Source organism: Ammospiza caudacuta, chromosome 13 (assembly GCF_027887145.1).
Source record: "Ammospiza caudacuta isolate bAmmCau1 chromosome 13, bAmmCau1.pri, whole genome shotgun sequence".
Lineage (NCBI taxonomy): Eukaryota > Metazoa > Chordata > Aves > Passeriformes > Passerellidae > Ammospiza > Ammospiza caudacuta.
In genome coordinates this window covers 17,830,130-17,843,553 of record NC_080605.1, presented here as the reverse complement: position 1 = coordinate 17,843,553, position 13,424 = coordinate 17,830,130, and the positions used below count along the sequence as shown (strand labels likewise).

The 13,424-nt window shown below is 39.5% G+C and overlaps 1 protein-coding gene across 1 annotated transcript in view; it reads right to left on the bottom strand.

Annotated features, from left to right (window-relative positions):
- Window positions 1–13,178, bottom strand: part of PLCG2 (phospholipase C gamma 2) — a 52,274-nt gene extending 39,096 nt beyond the window's left edge. The window contains exons 1-2 of the mRNA XM_058813276.1: window positions 12,863–13,178; window positions 277–417 (exon numbers count right to left, since the gene is read on the bottom strand). Of these exons, the coding sequence (XP_058669259.1) occupies window positions 277–417; window positions 12,863–13,058 (337 nt within the window). The 5' untranslated portion in view covers window positions 13,059–13,178. The remainder of the gene's footprint in view (window positions 1–276; window positions 418–12,862) is intronic.
- Window positions 13,179–13,424: the final 246 nt, after the last annotated feature.

Genomic DNA, 13,424 nt, shown 5'->3' with positions numbered 1-13,424 from the left:
GTCAGTGCTGAAAACCTTACTGGAGTTATTTTACCTTGCTAGAAATATCAGAAATGACACTTGCATGACACACCACTGGGAAGTGAAACATTCCAAGTGCAGCAGGTCACAGACAAGAAGGGCTGAGTAAAAGGTCTGGCTCCAGATTTTAAGCATCTGGTGCACTCCTGAACTGCAGAAGTTAAAACCACAGTATTCTGTGCATTCCTGTTCCATCAATGTGTTAGATTTGTTCAATCAGTAACCTTAAAGAAGAAAGAAAAAAGATAAAAGTACCTGCTAAACTTAAGGTGTTGAGGACAAACTGGGTTCCATAAAAAACAGTAAAGCAGTGTTCTTCTCTGTGCCTTGCTTTGCAACGTTCAAAGTCCTTTGAATTCTTTCCTGGACGAATTTCTTTTATTTCCATCAGATCCACTGAAAGGAAACAACATTCAGTCAGTACAACTGCAGAGCATGAAATGCTAGGACAGATAACTCAAAGTATGTAAACACATAGAAAATAGCTATATATGTAAAAATGTAGATCTGTATTGGACAAGAAATGCAAATTATGCCAGCTTTCAATCCATAAATCCACAAATAAATAATAACGGACAATAGTAGAAAAGGACCAGAAGAAGAAAAATAACATGTCATATTTTTATTACTTCACTGTCTCTAATTTTCCATGGACAAGGTGCATATACACAGCCCTTTGGGTCACAGAAGATGTGATTTCACAAATGGCATTAACTCTAACCAAGTAATTTCCCAATCGCCATGAAAACTGTTCAGAAACAAAAAAGAAAATATACAATTCTACCTTACCCACCTAAACCATCCACATAAATCTTACACAGCTAACCTTGCCAGCTAGTACAGTTGCTGGTACTTTCAAGGAAAATATTTGAAGTAGGAATATAAAGAGAAAATCAAGTTTAATAATTAAAATGTTTGTGAGTTTTCTGATGGCCAGCTCCAGAGCGATCTGTGTTATTTAACATAACCTGTTGTATCACTTTCACCTCTCAGCTCTCCAGAGAACACAGGTATGCACTGGAGCACAGCAGAATGGGAACCCTGCACAAGCACACACTCCCCCAAGCCAGCTCCCTGTTTTCAAACCCGTGCTACAGGGCCTGCAGAACAGGAGGGAGACAGCACTGAAATAGAAATATGTGTGCTCTCAAGATAAGATACTTATTAGAAAACTGAGGAAGTGGTTTTGCTCTGCCTGTGGACCAGAGAAATAAACAGCTCTTTCCACTTCTGGACAGTCTTGACTTACAAGCTACAGGACGAAGTGTGAACAAAACCATTTCATGGCTGCTCTCAAAATGTGTTTATCAGACCGAGCAAGATCCAAGGAAAACAGCTGAAGGTTTCTGTCCCTGCATTTAAGAATGCCACAATATAAACCCCCTGTTTTAAATGAGCACCTCATCAGTAACAGAAGACCTTAAGAACATAATGAAACAGCAGCTCTGCTGCCAGACACGGATGAGCTGAACAACAGCAAAGCTTCCACCTGTGTAACGCTGCATTTCTATGATACCAACATGGACAGACAAGCAAGGAAGTGTTTCAACAAAATCCTGATAACAAAACATTAATTCATCTTGGAACTTCTTATTCTCTGCAAAGTATCCCAGGCAAAACTTCTACCAGACACTCCTTTCTCACAGTCATTAAACAACTTACACTATGAAAATGAGACCTCAAAGGTTAATCTGAACTAATTATAGGATACAAGCATCTTTCTTACGTGATTTTTTCCAAGAATCATTATTCTCAAGGTAGAGGTTTTAATGTCTCAGCCTCCCTCTCAAACCACAAAAACATCTCCTAAGATCTGCATGTCTGATTGGTGAAGACCCCTAAATTTAGATGCAAACTTCTAAAATAAGTTCACACTGTGCCTATAAATGACCAGGAACCAAAAGCTCCTAATGATGACTCTGATCTCCTTACCATTCAGAGTCTCACGTGGATCCCTAAAGATGTATCCAAATTACCATCCTAAACGTCACCATCTAAAAAAGCTGATCTTACACCATGAATTTACATTAATATCAACAGAGAAGAATCAGAAAGCAGAGACAGAAATACCCAGATGGAGAGGGGAGGAGGTTGCATGGCTGCAGTAAATGGCACGGACTGCACACCGGGCTGCCTCATTCCAATCATTGGCAACCCCAGTCACCTCTTCTCTTTCCCTTCACCCAACAAATCCCTGCTGAAAAACACAGTCTTAACTTCAAAGTGAATCATACCTTTCCTTTCAGACTCCTTTAAATCCACACACATGAACAACACAACAATAGGCCCTCTCAAAGTACAAACTAGAAGCAGCGATAAAAGAGATTTCACAACCTGCATTGCTGTTGTCATTTCCAGGGGCTCTTACCTCACACTGACCTCTGAAATAAACACACAAACTTACCCAATGTCTCCCCTCAGTTACACACTCACTACAGTCCTTCTCCTTGCACTACAGCCTTTCAACCCCACCATCCCCTTCTCCTGCATGAACCTATGTGTATATACGGAGTGGCACAAGGATTTCTGTAGGCACAGACATGTTATTGCTTCTCCAACTGGTTTTTCAGAAAAGGTTTCACTATACCCTAATTGCTAAACATTCAGTAAGTAGAGGAATGGTTCAGCAAGAGAACAAAACTGAGTGAAAGAGAGGAGAAAGAAATATTTATATTAAAAAACTTAAATTCAAAATTTAGCATCCCTATTATTTTCAGGCAATATATTCTATATATCCTACAAAATTTGGGCAAGATATCATTACATTTCCTTAGAAAATAAATGAAACAGGTACAAAACACAAGTTTTGTTAAACATTCTTTAGATTTTTACAGAAATAAAGATGTAATGCACATTATAGTTTCAAAAAATTAATAGAAAATACATGTATGACTTTTAACGACATTTCATAGTGTTGGTTAGGATATATTACTCTACATTATTGAAAGAAAAGCCAATGTAGAGGATCAAAGGGAAAAAGAGAAATATGAATGCAAAGCATTAATTCTGGTCTTGCACTAAGCTCTGTGTCCTTCACAGGATGCCCAGTAACTCCAGAATGGCTGATTCCAACTATACCAAGAAAGGAGCAGGCCAGGAAAAGCTGCAGCATGTTTCAGACTCAGATTAGTAAATCAACTGCACCAACGTAGTTGTTACACAGTTACTGTGAACTTTTTTAACAGCACAATCTGTCACTGAACAATTAAAATGTAATTTCATACCTATGCCAGAACTGCAGGCACAACACTTCAGACACTATCTTTGTACTGCCTTGAAGTACTGGAGCTTTCCTCCTTCTCAATCCCACATGCAAACTGCAGAGCCATATCCTGCCCTGGCTTCACAGACACGTATTCCTGGGGCCTGATACTCCCAAAAAAAGCACAAACCTGGACAGATACACCTTGCACAGTCAAACCAAATCCAATACACTTGCAGGTGCAATTTCCACAAGAAAGGTGAGAGAAGATTAAAACATTTCCTAAGGAAACATGAATCAAAGTAGAGAAATTGACTCACATGCAGCAAGACAAGGAGAGCACTCCCCCAGCACAGCCAGTCCCCAGCCAAACAGTTTATAAAAGTCTAGTGCCACTCTAAAACCCACAATTAGTTTACAGTTCGTCCATCTCTTTATGTGACTATTTCCCCAGGTTGAAGGGATCTCCTTAGCAGCCTCATCAGTCACGGATTGATTCTGACAACTCCCTCAAGAGGCTCTTAAGGAGACCAGACTCCAAGGCACCTTCAATTACCACACTGTCTCAGGCTCTGATCTGGATGTGCATTTGAGGCAGTTCAGAGCCTGAGGCTGCCAAACTTCAGCTCCTGCTGCTGTGTTTGGCAAATCAGCAAATCCAATGGATCCTTACACTACTACATTGATACTTTCCCAGTGCTGCACAGATGAATTGCTCAGTGCCTTCCAGGGCACCTGACAGAGCTCTTGACTGCCATGAACTTAACAATAAACTTTTGATCCTCAACATCTCCACTGATCTCCATTCAAATAACCCAGCAGCAATCATGTTCAGCCACACACTTGCAGGTACAAATTCCTGTTACATTTCCTGCAGTCACACTTGGAGGTAGATGGTAAAACAGAACCTGCATTTCACTACAGCAGGTGTTGTGCAAGCTGAGGGGAAGACATAATACAAGATAACCAAAGGTTAATGTCAAGAGGAGAACTGGGAAAAAAACACAACAGTGTGCTACACAGCAATTTAAAGAGAGAAGTTCTGGCTCTGTCTGCCACAATGGTCATCCACCAGTCACCTCTGGGTGGGAACAGAACCATCCAGCACCTGAACAGACAGGTGGGTTGGGGAACAGACCCTGCTGAAAAAAAACCAGCCACTGCCACCAGCAGAGCACCTTCTGTGGGCTGGAAATGTCCATCTAAAGTCACTGGAGGAAGGCAAATTTGCAAGAACACCTTTGGTCAAGTCAGATAATGTTAGCCTGGACCATCAGGCTGTTTGCATGTAAATGCATGGGTCAAAAAACCTTAGAGGTTGTCAACCCATCAAGGTACCCTTGATAGAAAAGTCTACATTAACAGTGTAAAAGTTTACCTGAATCTGCCATTAAGGACTACAGAGTTCTGTGAGATAACATTCCTGATTAAAAAGCCCAGATTCTCCAGGAGTCCTTCAGTGTCTGGGGCCACAAATGGTGCTCAGCTCAAAACTCAGTCACGTACTTAATGAACGAAAAGGAAAAGCCTACAGAGAGTGTCAGAGTAGGCTTACAGAGTCAGATATCGTGCTGTGAGCGTTATTTCAGTAAGTCTCAAGAAAACTTAAGGGAAACTACTGGTAATGTTTTGAAGAAGAAAATAAGAGACTCTCATCACCCAAGATGTGTGCACCAAGACATGAGCTGGCCATTCTCTCTATGAATACAATTGCATTTTCATGTGTATATATGTATAGTAATATTCTGCACTCAGAACCAGATATTTTTTTCCAAAAATTTGCATTACAAAATATTCCAAAGTAGATTTCATTTTAGAAAGTGAGAAACTGCCCACTGCAACAGAGGCTGTGTGCAAATGAGTGCCCAGTGAATGAAGAAAGCCTTTAGTAGCCTTTTGCAAATGTACTTCATGGTGGTTAGTGAGGACAATGGCTCTGCTCTCACTTCTGCAGAATTAAATATTAACTACCCAAGGTGTGTTTTAACAGCCTCTTTTTTTTCAGAGCAGCAATGAAACACAAATTCTCTGTGACTCTAGAGGGAACAAGGTGAGGCTTCTCTTGGAGGACAAAGTCACAAGAAAGCAGAAATGTCCTGCAGCATGGCAGCCCAGATGTGGCAGGGACAGTAATTCAGCTCATATAAACAGAGAAGTTTACTGAGACATTCAGCAGCCCAAGGAAGTCATTAGAGATCAGCCACAAAACTTCTGAAAACACAGTTACAAGGATGAAACCTGAGAGACAGTGTGGTGCACCTTGAGAAAGCACCCATGAGTACCTTTCCAGGGGTCCCCTGGGGATTTAGCTGAGTGACTGACATCAGGTTTAGAGAAGTGCACCTTTTAAACCCGCAGCGTTTTACATAATCAGGTCACACAGAGCTGGCATGTACAGTAACAACAAATTACTGCTAAATTCATAACTTCTCACAGTACAGCATCATGTTACAGTGCTTCCCAGTTTGAGCTCTGAATTCAAGGGGCTGTACACCTGGCTACCGTTTTCATATTAAAAATTAAAGGGCATCTCCACAAAATGACATAAGAATAGAGTAAAATTTATATATGTGCTCATAAAAGTTTACATTCTGCTCCATCCAACAAAACAAAACAAAAATGTTGGTATATAAACCTAACTGGGAAAAGGATGGAGTACCTACATCTCACACTCACTTTGATCAACCAGCTCAGGGGTGCTGAGGTCTGTGCAGTTCATTCCATCCCTGTTTTGCTGGCTGGCCATGACAGGAAGTCTGGTCGTTGTAAGTTAGCATCAGACATTGCAGAACTGAGCTGCTAAAGGGAAGACATTATTTGAAAGGAGCTAGAGGCTACACATGTTCATTTTTTCATTTGACCACAGAAACCAAGCTCCATGTACTCAGCTGAAGACTTACACAAAGATCCCCTGGCTAACAACTGAAATACAGCCATTTCAAAACACACCAAAAAAAGGTAAATTTGAATGCTCCTTTGTGAAGCTACTCCAAAAAGAGCAAGTAGTGAATTCACTTTGCAATGACATATTGTTCTTTAACAGTATGCAGAATACAGAAAGCCAATGACAAAACAGAGACTCGGGGTTTTCAATTTGAGTTAAGTTTATTTATTACTTTAAGTCTGAAACAGTAAGGAAATTCAGACAAAAATTCTGCTAGCAGTAAGGAAAACAAAGGTCCCTACTAGAAATCAGCAAGATCAAGTCCAGTATTCAAGCCAAATTAAGCACTCATTTCATACTCCTCACCAGAATACATAGATGCTCATCAGTTCTCCCAGACAGGGAGAGATCTGTAAATATTTATACCATCTTCTCCAATGGGAGGGGAAAAAAGCTTTCCACCACAGAAGAAATTTACATTGATATTAACAATTCTACTAAATAAATTACTCAGCTGTTTAACACATAGAAAAAAAAAATCAATGTTTAAGAATGTGAGCCACATGCATGAAGACACTCTTAGGTGTTAGTTTTTGAAGTTCCCCAATGTATCTGAAAGCCAAAAGGATGCACAGCATAAAAATGTGCTCTCTCTTTGGCAGTCGTTTTAGCAAAGATTTTAAAAACAACATTATCAAAATTTAATTTCAAGGCAAAGATGCTGCTGGATACAATTCACAAAATAAAACAAAGATAAAAAACCCTAAGCCTTGTTAGGTAGAACAGCACTGCCTGTGGCAAAACACAGAAGGTTACCATTAAATTAAACTGCAGATCCCTGCTTTTCCCCTCACCCTGTCAGCTCAATGTGGCCTGACCTGGTGCTGGTATCTACAGGACTCTATTACAGATGCACAGCTCCTATAATGAGCTTTGATCATTAAATATCCAGGTGCAACATTTGGCAGAAATTAGTGATTCCTGCTTGGCAGTGTAACAAAGTCTGAAAGCACAGGACAATCTTACAGAGCAGCTCCCACAGGTTCTAATTCTACTTTTAACATGAATTTACTGCAGCTGATTTTAGTCTTCACACTCCCTTTACCTGTGAAACATGAAAATTCAAGTTCATTCTATGTCTGGGTTTTTTAATCATGTTCTAGAGGACAAATTCTGTAAAATCTCCCCTGTTCAGCAGGGAAGAAAATCTCAAGTGAACTTAACACTTGATAACACTTTTCTGTAGTTTAAATGAAAAATTGGTAATGCTAAATGACTTTGAGATGGCAAATTTATTTTAAAATGGGCATTTTTTTTTTTTTACCAACTCTGGAAAAATATTATTACACATAAAAACTAGAGCAGTGAGACAATGTGAAAAGAGCAGTTCACATTAATTCTAAAATAACATGTTATGCATTGTCAAACATGGGTTTCTGTTATAAATGGGAAAAAGACACAAGATAGTCTCATTGCATTAATAAAGGTCTGGGCTGCAGAAAATAGAAATGGCTGCTATTGTACCATGGTGTGTCACGAGCATCAAAAGCTCCAATTTAAGCACAGCCTTTATTCCCCTGCTTCATAATTCTGCAATTACATTGACATGATGCCTGCATCTCTGCCACTCCCCAGTCCAGGTACTTCATCCTCTGAGAAAGTTTTCAGAATAAATTAATACTAACATTTCTCTTCCCACCTTATCTACACCCTGACCTCTCACTCTGCATACAGAAAGAGCAGTTTCACAGCTGATATATGACATTTTCTAACTATGGCCCTCTGATGCTTTAAACCTATTTCTTGTTATGAGCTTGCACAACTAAATTGTCACTAGATATTTTTATTATGGGATCTTTTGCAATAAATAAAGAACATGAAAAAAACATGAAAAGGTTGTCTTTCTTTTCTAAAAAATAAGGGATTAAAATATGGTTTATATAATTTTACAAAAGCAGGTCACCTCTTCATATTAAAAAAAAATCCTAAGTATTCAAAAACAGAGAAATCATCTTCAGTCCTCAAATAGAATGTTCCTTGAAATGAGCATGCTTGTATTACAGAGAATCACACACTTGCACATTCAAGGATGGCACCACAGATTTCTGAGAGTATAAATTCTCCTGGCTGTGAATCATCCCTTCACTCAAGGGATTCTTGGAAGAATATGCAGAAACTCACACATTTTCCAGTGACTAATCCAACTCTAGTCACCCAGAGCTTTCCCTTAATAATTGTCCTGAAAGCACTTTGCATCTGAGAAAGAATGGAATACCCATAATGGATCAGCTTCCTGGAGATTTGCACCTCACCACCTGCTTGCTCTACAAAAGCTTAAATATCCTAACTTTGGGGCTTAATTTATTCATGTGCATATAAATGCTGTACTACAATTTGGGAGTTTGGAATGTGCTCTCAGACAGCAAAGCCCAGGTGTCAGCCACAGAGCCGCGTGTCTCAGCAGGGTCCTGGCTATTACTGCGACCTGCGGGTCGCTGCTGGTGAGAGAGAGACGGTGAATCTTGTTTCTTGAATCAGAAGGCTTGATTTATTAATATATGATATAATACATTATAGTTATACTAATAGAATATAGAGAGAGGTTTGCAGAGCTGCTAGCTAAGCTAAGAAGAGATAGAAAAGAATCTACAACAAAGTTGTGTTCAAGGACTCAGTCCCCTGGCTTGCACTGGTGATTGACTCTTAATTATAAACATAGAAAATGAGCCAATCAAGGTGTTCCTGTTGCATTCCACAGCAGCTGATAATAATTGTTTACCTTCTCTTCGGGGGCCTCTGGCCTCCCGAAGACGCCGAAATCTGAAAGAAAGGATTTCTGTGGAGAAATGTCTGCGACACCTGGCAAACCCTGCCCTCCCTTGGCCACCTCTCCCTTCCCCTCTGCCTGTCACTGCAGTCCCAGGGTGCACAACACCCCCAGGGACACTCTGAGGTGGGGAGAACCACCCAGGGTGTGTGTGACCCATCCAGACCCACAGCCAGCTGCAAAGGTTAAACACACAAAAATACCCAGCAGAACCATCAGAGCCGACACACTGCACCAGACCATGCTGGCAGCTGCACAGTTACCCACCCAGGATGCAGGGATTGACTTCTGCAGGAAAAGGGTCCCTTACAAATTAAACAAGCAAATCAAATCCCTCTGTACAAGGAAACCAAACTTTTCTTCTCTCATGCAAAAATAAGTTAATCCTCTCAAATGCCTGTCTGGGTACACAAGTGAGACTAACCTTGGAATTCAACTGCTAAATACTGGGCTGTGAAAACATCACCTCAAATTTATGTCGTGCACAGTCAGAAATACAGTGCCTCTTGATCTACTGTTGAAATAGCATATCCTTCTCTAAAGGACACAACCAACCTGTGTTCTTGCATTTAGGGGAAAATACAGAGGTTTCTCCCCAGTTCCTTTCTGTTAGAAATTCCTTTTGTATACAGCAACTCAAGTCATTCAAAAGGTCAATGTAAAAGCTCCAGTACTTGGACACTGTGTGATCTGAACCACACAATGAAGACAAGGATTGTTTAAACCAGATTTCCTAGCCTTTGTAAATTCTCACTTCTTACCACCCCAAAGGCCTGGATCTAGGAAGAGTTTTCTGAAGTTTCTCATCCAGAGAAACACATCTGCACTGAGCAGGAAATATCCTTAATTTTAGCAACTCTTTCACTCTATTCTAAACAGATATGCGGGCAGGTTTTCAACAAAAGGGGCCTTTTATGAGCAATGCAATTTAAAATACACAGTAGTGCCACATTTGGGCCCATGGGGCTGTGTAAATATTTATATAAGCATAGCTAATCCTACATCTCTCCCCTGCTCCGGTCAATTTATTCCAGAATAAGAGTAGCTGCCTTTTTGTTATTGTGAGGCTTAACTTAAATCATTTCCAAAACAATATTAACCAAACTTGGAAAAGGTCATTGTAATAATTATAATCAACTCTGGCTTAGAGGAATTTGAGTGTTCTTCAAACATTTACAGTCCATCAGCAAGAAAATCAGCACTATGACATCCAAAATTCACAACACAACACAGGACTCTGTCTTTGCTATCTATTAGCAGCCTATTTTTGTGTCCCAAAGTTAAAGAACTCTCCTCACTCTCTGATTTAGAAACACAAACCCATAGCAGATGCTAACATTGAGTTTTCTGCCTTCTGTAAAGAGCAGTTGCCAAACTTGAGTTAAAATAGCACACATGGAACAGGAAACCATCTTAACTTTCCCACTCATATTGAATATTAATTGGTTCTGGACTGACACACATGCAAACAGCAACCATTAAGATCATATCATGAATATTAGATTTTGTACAGCCTAAGTATATGAATATATTATAATACTTGAGATGATAATTCTCTGCCCTAAACTACTTTTAAAAAAAAGTCAAGAAACAAAAACATGGGTTTTATTTGTCACAAAGTCAATACAGTCTACCAGCATATACATTAATATTCAAGAGGCTACTCCATTCAATTCTCAAATAGCAAAGCTTCAAATCCATCATTTTTCCACTTTTCAAGCAAAAAGAAAGCCTGAGTCTCAGTCAAAAGAAGCAACAGCAACACACAAATAACTAACTAACTAAATAAAATACTTCCTTCCTCTTCAGCACAAACTCTGTCAGCAAGCTAAAACTGCAGTGACTTTCATTTCTAGCAGACCAGATATGGTTCATGGTGAGTTGGAGCAATTGTTCATATCATGTTCTGGAACAATACCTGAAAATTACAGCTTGTTGGGGCAGATTCATTGCTTTTAAAGCCAATAAAACAACATTTTACATATCTGTGCTTTAGACTAGGCCATATTTTCAGACCTGAAGTTCCCAGCGTTACACACGTCACTGAAGTGTTGCTCAATTTCAGAAACTGCTACAGCACTGCAATTCTTGTGGAGAGGCAGATGGCTTTTGGGTAAGTCATGGATCTCGAGCAATATTCCCTGTTCCAGCCTGGATCTGGAAACAAGTCATTCCCCTGCAGGATCACCCAGGTTTAAGAGTCAAACTACAATATTCACCTTCTTTCAAAAGCATTAAAATCCATGCACGGAGCAAACTAATTAATTTATTATTATTTATTATTACACAAACACACACCAGCCACGGAAAGCTTTGATAAAAGCTGATTACAAGACAGGACTGAAAAAATTGACCCAAAATCTGGAATGCACAGTCGGTTCAGCTTGAAATTTGTCCCCGCTGTGCAAATGGCTACAGCAAAACCTCAACACACATTCAAAGATTGGTTTGGCCAGAGGACTCTGAGGTCTCCTCCCCTCACTGAGTGGTCATTTTCTGCTATGTTTTAATCTTATTGCTCTGTGTGTAAACCCCAGGCTTTATTTGCTAAACAATATTCAAGCACTACTCTCATAACTGAATTCTACACGCCCTCCCAGGACTTCTTTTTTGGCATGGTACCAGCAATACACTTGTACTTGCATTCACACACATCATTATAGAGAGGATAATTACCCTCATTTGTCACATAAGAAATTGGGGCAATGAAAGATTATGATCCAGAGTACCTGTTAATTGGGTGTCCAGCCCTGTTTGCTTTTCTCCAGAATACTGAATATGACCATATTTTCACCACCAATGATAAAAACATCCTCCCAGACAACCACTCTTTTACTTCCACTATATCACATTTCCAGCTGCAGGTCCAGTCTCCACAAGGAATGAGACAGGAACCAATGGAAACAGTAGCAGAGATTTAATACTTTTAAGTCAGGAGCATGAAGAGAAACTGCTCAGACAATCTCAAAATCATGCTGTCTTTCCAACCTTACAGACCAATGGATTTTTAACTTACCGTGTATTCACCAAAAAAACCAAAACCTTCTAAAAATCCACACCTCAACAGACCAATAAATTATTCTGGTATTTCAGACGAACTATTCAATTCCTTTCTTGAGGACAAAGACAATTTAGCAGCTGTAGAGTAAAATCATTACACCACCCTGAGCTGCACAAATCACAGAAATCCCAGGCTGAGCTTTCCTGGCATCAGCTGTGTTCGTAAGAACTGAGGATTAGTCTCACTTTATTCTTCTATTCTAGTTTTTGCAGCCCTATCTAGCCTTACATTCCCCTTCTATTTCCTGACCTTGTTATAAATAATGGGTTTAGTCAGTTCCAATACCAACTAAAGAGACAATACCAAATCAGGGCCTCGAAACCACGTCGTGTCTCACACCTTCATCCTCCCAAGCCATTGGTACTTTCCAACAATGATCCTAAATAATGACTTCCATCCTGAGACAGCAAATTGCCCAAGAATATCAAATTGTGAATTAATTCAGTTTCCTTGTATTTGAAGGCATTTGGTTGGTTCTTTTTTTTTTTTTTTTTTTTTTTTTTTTTTTTTTTTTTTTGGAGAGTAGTGGTAAAGAATAATTACTCACTTGAATTTATAAAACATGATGGAAAACAGTCTGTCAATTCAGAGAACACAAACACCATGATATTCAAAGACTAAAACTTGAAGAACAAGGCTAAGGATAAAAGCATGTTAATCATATTTAAGTAGTGTTAGATACCCAAAAAATGAGCTGTAGAAGATTCTTTGTCTACATTACAACAATTCAAAATATTCTAAGCAAATTACCAAACTTTTTCAGCCAAAATCTTCATAATGTTAATAAAAGTCTCGTTAAATTAATATTTGACAAGTACATCAATTTATTAGTAACTCCAAATTCAGGTGCACATTGCAAATACTCACAGAAACCTTCAATCTTGTCAGCTGTCTTGCTCCATGCCACCTGCCTGGTTTCCATTATCACCTGAATAGTCCTCCTTTCTGGGCTGCTCTTCTTAAGACTGAATATTGTCATAACAGTTCCCAGTTCCAAGGTCCTTTTGATCTGGCTTTTCTCATACTCAGGCATCACTCCATAGTCTATAGTCTTTCTGGGCATTTTTTCTTTTTAATCAAACTTTTATGGTCTTCAGTGTCCTGAAGAGAGAAAATACAAGGACGAAAAGGGAGAAAATTCAGTATTTAAAACAGCATTTTCATTTCTTTAAAGAACACATTTATGCAGTTAGATTCCTTACAGAGTCCTGCCCATGCAAATGCAAGGCAGGTACACGGCCGACATTAACTCTTGCTGGTTTATCCTGCAAGGAGGTACAAACAGCCTCACAGAGGGCAGGGCCAGCAGCATCAGCTTGTGTCAATTCTTGCACTCTGTTAGAATTAGATGACTCCTCATGAGAATGTAAAGCAGGTAACTGTCCTTTTGAGAACTGGAGTGAAGGGAAAACATGAGTAATACAAACAC